This window comes from Solanum pennellii, chromosome 7, assembly GCF_001406875.1.
Source record: "Solanum pennellii chromosome 7, SPENNV200".
NCBI lineage: Eukaryota > Viridiplantae > Streptophyta > Magnoliopsida > Solanales > Solanaceae > Solanum > Solanum pennellii.
Window position 1 is genome coordinate 35,699,341 of NC_028643.1, and position 10,207 is coordinate 35,709,547.

The 10,207-nt window shown below is 37.5% G+C and overlaps 1 protein-coding gene across 1 annotated transcript; it reads right to left on the reverse strand.

Annotated features, from left to right (window-relative positions):
* Window positions 1-387: 387 nt before the first annotated feature.
* LOC107025967 lies at window positions 388-9,951 on the reverse strand. The gene is made up of 8 exons (XM_015226784.2): window positions 9,567-9,951; window positions 7,736-7,803; window positions 7,152-7,299; window positions 6,991-7,071; window positions 6,515-6,601; window positions 1,233-1,318; window positions 918-1,038; window positions 388-753 (listed from the first exon to the last, which is right to left on the reverse strand). The coding sequence occupies exons 1-8, from the start codon at window positions 9,831-9,833 to the stop codon at window positions 676-678; spliced, it is 936 nt and encodes a 311-aa protein (XP_015082270.1). The 5' UTR covers window positions 9,834-9,951; the 3' UTR covers window positions 388-675.
* Between the last annotated feature and the right edge of the window lie 256 nt (window positions 9,952-10,207).

Below are 10,207 nucleotides of genomic sequence, written 5' to 3' on the forward strand. Positions count from 1 at the left end.
GAGCTATTTAATAGTGTATTTTAAAGGTATATATGTGTTCAGGTTGACACATTTACTATTAATAATTTTCCATTATTTTTATGTCCATGTGGGCAAATACATATGTTAAAAATATCATATTAAACAGTCTAGAGAGGTAACAGGTACTCATGAAAGTTTAGTATCACAACAACAAATTCAATCAAAGTTGGGGTAATTTTCAGGCCTTCATCCCTATTTTAAAAATAAACTTCAGATTTATTTTTTCAACAAAAAAGAAATTATAATATGAAGTTGGAAGAGAGTTTTCAAAATATTTCCCTTAAATTTTGTAGAGAAGTAATTCTCTTTAAATTTGAGAAAATGAGTTGATTTGAAAAATGTTTTAACTAACCAAACATAAAAAAATTGAAAAATATTTCTCTCATTCAAAACACACCCTTAATGAAGTTATAATTGTTAAAACTAGATGGCATCTTGAATTAGGTGATGTGTGATGCTGGACTTGTTTCTTTCCTCAAAACTTGTCGTCAACTTAAAATATACACAACTCCATCAAGTTATGATAAGTTAAAACGGGATGGTGATCACATTTTAGGAAGGAAAATGTTATCGATCCCGTTCACTTACTCTTCATTATACATAATGATGTGATCAATGGCACAAGAAACTCTATAGCTGAACGAGCGTTGAATTTCAGGCTGTCGCTATCTTCCTGGAATAGACTATATACATGGGGTCTGAGCGTCCAGGATTAGGAGATATATCCACAGCCTATACACAAGCAAGGTCAAAAGAACTTGAGTTTTCTGAAAGACAAAACTCTACTACTTCAATGGAGTACAATTTATGCTGACAACCAAATAAGTCTAGCATATTGATTGAAGAGAAATCGAATTTGTTGAAGATGACAAAATGCTCGAGAACCTACAAGTTACCTTTGGAGGTTCAAATCCACCAGCATAATGGAAATAAGACCCAACTATCATAACATGATCAGCATCTCCAGTTGATGTCCATATCGAGATAGCCTTCGTCCAAAAGCAGCGGTTCGAGAAACTGGTATACAGGCAGAGTCCAAGAAGAAACATTGTTTTCAAGCCTTATAATTTAAAATTAACACTGGAAGCTACTTATCAAAGTTTAGACATATATATAAGAAGAAAAAGGTTGCTGGAACCAAGCCAAAAGACTTTATGGATTTGTATTAGTCTGAGATAATAAAAATTTACACTTATAGTGTCATTATTTACCTCATAATTGCAAGTCCACCATGTTTCAGTACACGCGACATTTCTTTGAAAACATCAAGAGGCTTTGTTAAATAATCTACACTAACCTGCAAAGAGAATCAAAGTTCATTTGCTTTAAAAAAAATTTGCCAGAACTAACTTGCAAGCAATGATACATTTATGAGAGTGATGCAAACTTAAGATTTGAAGTACATGACGTGATGCTGAGTCATCCTAACGGTTGTCTATAACTTATCGCAGCCGCAAGGGCGGATTTAGGAAGGTGGAAGGGGTGTCACGTGACACTTTTCTTCAGAAAACTGTACTAAATAGGTATATACAATTAAAAAACAAAATCAGATATAACGTTTTTATATTGAAAGTGACACTCCTTAAACAAACAATGCACGTAGCCTAGATGGTTTTGTGCTGAAGGAAGAACCATAGGGAAGGTTTCGGTTTCAAACCTCCATGAAAGCCATCAAATCTAAGGAAGAATGTGATTGACAAGTATCCTAGTTCAATTGGATAGAAGAACTAATGGTCAAGTTTCACACACAGTAATATGCTTAAATATTGAAGTTATGGATGTCTTCTGTTTCAGTGAATATATTGCCTTGCCTTTTGACAGAAGTTCTTGTTTTCTGTTTTTCTTTTACAGCCTCTGGTATTTTGGAGATGGTTTGGTAGAGGAGAAAGGAACTAGTCCTTGTTCTATAATTGTATAACCTATTACACACAGATAAAGCAAATTGATGGATGTAATTGAGTGAGTGAATCCCTGAAAATGAGTGCAATTTGTCCCTGACGGACTACTATGGATTTGAAGCTGGATGTTTCTAGAAAGACCATTGGCCTATGTGATCCCATTTTGAATTCGAAAAATGTCATCATTGTATGAGGGAAAAGCTCATATCTGGAAAATGAACGAACCGGGTGTAGAACATGGTAAAATCGAGACAAGAAATACTTGTTACTACCGGGAAATTGGGACGGTCCGGGACCGGTGTGACCTGAGGTGTTGACAACATCTGATCATATAAAGTTTTCCCGTGACCATGATTCCTACATGACTCTTTTTTGATAATGATGATTCCTAAAGAACTTTTCTTTGCGGAAGGCCATCTTATGGCTAAATTGTCAAGGCCATTCCCTGCGAAAGGCCACCTTTCTCCACAACTGTGGTGTTATTTCGATCTATTCTTTTAACTCCTTTCTGAATGGTCAAGGCCTACCGACTGAAAAATGCAACCATATTTGGAACATAATGCCACAGACTTCAATGGATTGTTTTCTCAACGAGATATCCCTTTGCCAATGAATTTTCTGAAACCAATGGAATCTACGGACATGTAAGGGCCAGAACATCCTCAAGGACGAGGATGAGAAAGAGAGCAAGAAGGAGAAAGAGAACAAGAGATCAACCTGGCTCTCTCCCTAAAAACTAACCAGATGAGGAAATTAACCTCGGTAACTTTGAAGACAAAGGAGAGTTAGAAAGTACCCATGGTTGTGTATTGAGGGAGAGCCTCATCTCCATTGTCCCTTACCTGAACTAACCGGGAGGAGTGTTGGAAATATTTGAAACCTCTTGCAAAACAATCCACTGGGATCAAGCTGAGGCCTTACCCCTAAGGATTAGTGATAACACTTAGGTAGAAGTTGACGGTAGGAGACGACAAATGCCAAGAGCCTCTCGGACCTCCCTGACAGGAATAGTCATGTCACTTGGACAGAGTACAACTGTGTCAACTACCTGGTCTAACTGTACTCTACTCAGATGTGACGATGCATATGTCGAAGTAAAGGGTAACCAATACCGGCTTTATGACATACGAATGATGCACCAGCCTTTCAAACGTTGTCACTAAGGTACTCAAATACGGAGACCGAGGTTGACAAATACCCTGACCAAGGACCGATTCACGAAGGTCCTTGTCAGGTCACCAGGATATCAAGGAGAGGACCGGTTCTTAGACGAAGTAAATGTCAAGCTACCCGGAACAACGGAACAACGGAACAACAGTTGTTCGTACTCAGAAAATGCTGAGTCAAGATGGTAAAGAGTTTAAGTCAAGGAACTAAGAGAAAGAGATGAAGGTGCGCACTGGTATTCCTCCTAGCTATGTTAAGGCAGACCAGTTATTCATCACAGTAATTTCAGACACCGGTAGTTCTTATGATGAAGGCAACAATTAATCACAAGAGCATGATCTGGGATCAAATAAACCTTCCCCCCTGTGACTTTGCAGAAGCTAGGAACGAAAGGAACTAAGCACATGATACTGTGACTATGCCAATGGACTGAGACTGCCCCAACAAATGTTTCAACCAGTGTCAGACTAGACGAAGCAGAAAGAATATCATCATGAACACCCACTGAAACTAGAAGCTAGAAGGATCGTGGAAGGACTCAGGCATTCGGATACACGTCCCACGCGCCTAGGTTTTGAGGACTGACTCCACAATTAATCAACTGATGTTCAGCAGGTATGACTCGTTTGCCCTACTCCATGTATCACTAGGGTTGTTCATCCCACTCCATGTATCGCTTAGGGCTCTTTTTGCCCCTCTTTTATAAATAAAATAAATGTCATGCATTTTTCCTGGATCCTCTGACCTGTCTTAGTTGCTTAACAAGTTCCTAGACTTAAATGAGTTGGCATCCCCTAACTTGCACGATGCATTCTCCGAACTCAAATTGAGAAAGCTCCCACCCCCGATGTTGAACTCAATCGCCAAATGATACAGACTACATACTCAAATCGTGAAAGCTCCCGCCAAATGATACAGCCTCTGGGCTCATATTGTAAAGAGATCCCAAGAAACCTTATGCCTAAAAAAGAAGTCAAGACGTCCTCCTCAACAGCACCTAAACAAAATAAAGGGATCTACTTTACGAAGAAATGGGTTTCCCCCTATCTTTCGTCCTTGTGTACCAGATGGTCATTTCCCAAGAATAATTCGTGGTTGATGTCGCATACTCGAATTTTAGTCAAGAACTCGACCCCAAGGAAGAAGGCCATGGAATGAAATGAGTCTTTTGCGACCTGCCAAGGGATCATCCTTCTAATCCAGGAGTACTCTTGCCAACAAGTTAATCAAAAACATAAACCCAAACAAGGATGAAAGGCGGGTGATCTTTATGGTTAAGTATTCTCTCATGCGATTCAGCTGATCCTCCCCCATATTACTCTTCTATGAATTTAGTTTTGAATAGGTTTGAGACGGTTGACCCTTATGGTAAAGTATTCTCCTTTAGAAAAAAAGTCGGGCACTAACCCCCAACGCTCTCAAACAAATAGAGGTTTTTTTCCCGTTTGCCAAGACCGACACAAATTCAAACGCATCCGGGAAAACTCTGGGTAGGGCCTCACCAGATCAACAACCAAGACTTTGATAGGCAGACTAAAAGTCCACGGGGAAATCTCCATCAGTTATTAGGAAACAAATATCACTTTATGAGCAGTGAAGAGGCTCACTTTCATTCACTGACTAGACAGGATCACATGCTCCCGCGTGATCAAGTAAAACCCCTTTAAATTTTGGCTAACCATTTCTAAGAAGTTGTTAATATAGGAATGAGCAAGGACACCAAAAGATATGAGACAACCGGAAGCACATTAGAATAAAAGACTTAGGAAGATAGCGTACAATGACAGGCTGTTGATCATTGATTCTATAGTAGCCAAATTCTCGAGGAAGCCAAAAGGCGTATGTTGCACTCTTTTCCTTGGATAAGGTCTTTTTTCCCGGAGGAGTTTTTTCTGGTAAGCTTTTTAACAAGGCAACGACCACAGGATGCTTTGTCAAAAGGTATTCAGCATGGCTTTAAAATCCAATGTCTGTGATGACCCAAGCGATAAAGAGGTATGAGATGCAATGAAACAAACGCCCCACTATATGCCCTAGAAATCAATCATCGTCAGCCCCGAAGACAACACAGAAAATTCCACTTCCTGGATACATTGCATTAAGTATCTGTAATTTGGGGGCTATCTGTATGGGGGAAAACTAACATCTGACAAACCAGGCTGTTACACGTGGTAAAATCAAGACCGAAGAAATGCTTGGTACAACCCAAGGAAATTGGGAGAGACTGTTCCCGGTGCGACCTGGGGTGTTGACATCTGATCATATAAAGTTGCCCCATGACTGGAATTCTTGCAAGACCTTTCCCCGGGGAAGGCCATCTTAAGTTGGGTACCCTTGTAATGACTCTTGGGTGGAATTAACAATTAATCTCGAGTTGTGGGCCAACCTTCCCCTAATCATTCCAGGTGAAGTGCCAGAGAGTAGGCACGTGCTACTAGGTAGCCTTTTCAGAGCTGAGTATGCAGTCGTTTCATATTGACGCGACGGTTCAACTTTTATGGCCTATAAAAGAGGACTCTTAGAAGAATAGAAGGCATAGAAAATCTAGGAGAGCGATACACTAGTCTTTTTACATTCTTATCTTAGTTTTTCCTTGGGGAAAGGCTCTAAATTCACCCCTCACTTGAATTCCCTTTTTCCTTGTAGCATATTAGTTATTACATTCTTTTATTAATCCATCACCTTGATCTTTCAGTCTAAAGTAAATGAACTTGATGACCTTAGTTGACTTGCCTTTAATCCTTTACTACAAATACTATGGTTAATCAAATTGACAGGTTTTCCGGTTAAAAATCAAAAGTGAGTTGTTTCCAAGTTTCAACAGTGATATCAAAAGCTGGTTTTTTTTTTATTTCGGAGAAAGAGAAGCTTTGCTGTTTTATTTAAATACTTCCATTTTTTCACGCAAAAGAAGAATTCTTCAAGTTTCTTCTATCATTGAGAATCGAGTAAAAGAAAATCAAAACATTAGAAATTATTGTCAGCAAATAAGGACTAAATGGTAAGTCATACTTTCTAGTTTCTTGTTAACCGTGGCACAAATTACTTTCTGATCCTATGCAGCTTACTTAAGACCACAACTGATTTTATAGATGTATCAGACATAGTCACAGCCTTACGAGATAAAAGAAGCAATTGAACTTGTGGATTTCAACCATAAATGAAGAGACAGTCCTCAACATCAACTTAAAAGGCTATTTCAATGAAGTCCAGTCAAAGAGCTGTTTCATTAAATATCAACCAATAAACCATACATGGATCATCCAGTTCATATAGAAGAAATCCCCGAAAAGCTAATGATGCAAGAACATAACTTTAAAGTACAATGAACAGCATCAATAAGCATGTGTAAGCCTGTCCACATAGGATGCAGAAAAGATGAGCATTCGTTCAATGGCCAGATATGAATTAGAAAAAGATGTACATACCACATTGGTTATAACATCAAAAGTATTGTCTCCAAATGGGAGCTTAGGATTATAGTTCAAGTCTTGAACTACATACTCTGTTAAAACCTGCAGAGAGACATCAAACAAGCAAGTGTGCACTTCTTGATCATGATCAGACAAAGGAAAAAAATCTCCCACACCCAAGTGGCCACCACTTTTAATTACTGCGGACAACAATTTGAAGGGAAAGAAACTCCTCTTTCAATCCCCCAGATTCCACTTGTGGGATACGTAGTTGTCGGAAGTCTCCTCTCCCTCTCTTTTTTTTTTGTGCGTGTGTGTGGATATGGTGTTTCAAATGGACATGACATGTTAATTAAAGAAGATAAGAGTGAGTTCCTCCTCATCCCGTAAAAGGACGAGGTAGGATATTCTCAAATGGTCGACACGGGTTTTATTAAAATAGAAAATAGTGCATAAGAGGTTAAGACTTGAAGGCACTTTTTAGATCTTACTGCATTTCGTTTAAGCTCTTCTTCATTCATACCCATTCCAACTATCCTTTCTTGCTTGAATCCAGCAGGGTAATGACTGACCTAGATATGGAAAAAGAACAGTTTATGATCATGTAAACATGTTAAGAAAAGGAGATATTTCCATGCAGGAGAAACCTTACCCAACTGCTGCACATATCAAGTACTACTACTCCTGGAGTGTTACTGGAAGGCAAGACCTCTGAGTAATACTTGGTAAGTGCAGCAATAGCTTGATCATCAATATGTGTCACGAAACGCGGCATTTCATAGAATAATGTATCTGATGATCTGAAAATCAACTCAATCCAAAGATGAAATCCAATCAATTCTCAGCCTCAGTTCTATGGCTTTGAAGAACATAGATAATCTGGAATTATAACATAATTCTGTTTCCTAACAGTTGATTTTATCAATCCTGACCAATATTTGACAACAGGGCATGACTATCAAAGAACATCATAATTAGTGAAAGCACAAAACAGTTGGTAAGAGATAAATTGAAACCAGAAAAATGATCAGCATCATGCATCATTAGGAATTAGACAAATTTTTCTGAAATTATTTTAGTATTGCAAATGTTTTTTCCAGATGAAAAGTAATAAAATGAATGGTGCCAAGCAACCAATTTCAGACTTCTGTGTTCACCGTGCGTGTTCTTCCCTTAATAAAATATGAACAGTAAAGACATACAGACAAAAGGAAGCAAAAGTTCAATAGATTATACTCATCAAACCGCTGGAAATCTTCATCCTTGAAAGGAAATTGTTCTGGCCATTCAACATTCTTCAAAACCTTCAAGAAAAGAAAATAAAAGCAATGCATAAACACTCGAATCGTGTAAGACTTGTCATGGATCAGAATTAATCTTTTGGTGTTAAGATGTATGTTCGACAAAGGTGTATCAGTTGATCGGTTTTGAAACCACGAGATCGAGTTGGACTGTGAAATTGAACTTAGATTGCTGATTTCTATTCTACTAATCTAATACTGGCCTTAGTTTCTTACTTTTTTTTCTTCTATTTTTTTTCCAGATAACCATGGTGTTCGGGCCAGCTTGTCTACACCTTGACTAATTCCAGTTGATACCTGCTACCTCCAACCATGAAGAGGTACCATGTAACTCTAACAACCAGGCTTGTACAGAAGGGAAGAGATCATTAGTGGTTGTGTAAGCAATCTTTCTCAGACCTCTTGGAATAGGCCTTTATTCACCAACTTTATAAAGCTCCTTCTCAATATGCTTGATCCCTTTCCAAGCCTTCTTTTTCTTTGTCAATAATCTCTTGGGATTTGAATCTCAGACCGTATGGTTCTTAATCCACTTAATTGACTACTAGATAATACTTTTGGGTGCTTCAATTTCTTACTTATTAGGTGGCATATTGGTTGATAACACACCTGAACTATCACTTTATTCACGAATTTCACATCCCAATTATCCGTTGTATTCTTTTCCTATCTAACCTATCACCATAACCATCACCATCTATACTAATAGTTGGGGTGTGAAACTCGCAAAAACGTGATAGTTCAGGTAGGTATGTCTTTGACCAGTATCTCTAAATCTTCTAAAATGTACGTGGAGAACAATTTAATATGCCCTTTCAAGAATGATATATCTGGTAAAACTACTTTATGATGTGGTGTTTGGGCAAGTTTCCCTGCAACTCGACTATTTTATTGAATACCTACCATCACTAGCACTAGGTACTGAACAACTCTGTCCACCAAAGCTTAGGTAGATGAAATAAAACCACCTAATATGTATTGTCTCTATTGGGATCAGAAACTGTATCTTTAAGTTTGCACTCACATCGCTGGCCACTATCTGTAAAATTATTAACACCTCTCTCTCCACAATCTCATCAAAAAGCAGAAAAAGTTCATGCTATTCTACATTATGATGTACATCAGCCAGTGAGAATAAAATACTCCCTCCGTTTCAAAAAGATTGGCCTAGTTTGACTTGGAACGGAGTTTAAGATAAGAAAGGAACTTTTTAATCTTGTGGTTATAAACTAAAGTTATGTCAAATGTACCAAAATGTCATTTAGTCTTGCGGTCTTAAACATGTCACGTGGAAAGTTAAAAGTTAAAGTGTTACCAAAAAAAGGAAAAGGATCATTCTTTTTGAAACAAACTAAAATGGAAACAGAGAAATAATTTTTTAAACGAAGGGAGTACATGTTTTTCTTGGATAAGTATCTGCCGAACATCTCTACTCTTCTTCTGCATAACCGTGACATATCTATTGCATACCACACTTCATTGAAAGAAAAATATAAGTTCTCCAAGAATTGATGCCAAAGACAACAAACATCTTCGAGTTATTTCATCTGTTGCTATATACACTTGACTTATATATTCAGCTTATCAACACATCCCAAAAAAAAACAAAAAACGCTGAATTAAGTTATTGTGATTCACTCATTTTCTATTTTGATACTTTAGGCGTAATCACCACCTAATTAATATTGCAATGAAAATTTGATTATGGAATGCTTCCACTAGTAACTTCCATTGTCATTTTTAGCAAATTCTGATGCATAATTTACCTGTTCAATTGCACCCTTCTGTCTTGCAGAAGCCACAAAGGATTTAGCACCGATATTGTCAGCCATACTCATGAACTGAGACCACAACGATATCCCAATCCCCAAGACAAGTCTACGATGAATATTTCTGCACCGAATTGCTCTCCTCTTACCAACACTTTTTGAATTTTGAGCCTTTGAACAACATTGAACTGGGGTTGAAAATGGATAAATGCCCGCCAAATTTGGCAGCAGATTCTGTAACTTCACACCAAAACCTTTAGCCATTTTTGGGTTATGATGTTTTTTGAATGTTGATTGGATTGATTCTTTTTTTTTTTTAAGTGATGGGCATTTCGTGAACGTGTCCACACTCTCACCCAAAGGACTCCCACTCAATGGCCCAAATATGTACCACCTCAATCTTATGATGATTATATTGCATTTTTAATAGGGTAAATCAAATAAATATATAATATTAAGAAAATATTTAGATAATAATTTTTTAAAAATTAGATATAATATTTTTTTATTAAAAAATTGTAATGCTTCACTTGTTTTTCTGTCCTTTTTCTCTTCCTCATTTTTTTTTCTTGTTCATCGTCTCTTTCTATTATTATTTTCTCTTCCTCCTCTTATTTTTTTAATCTTCTTTTAAAATT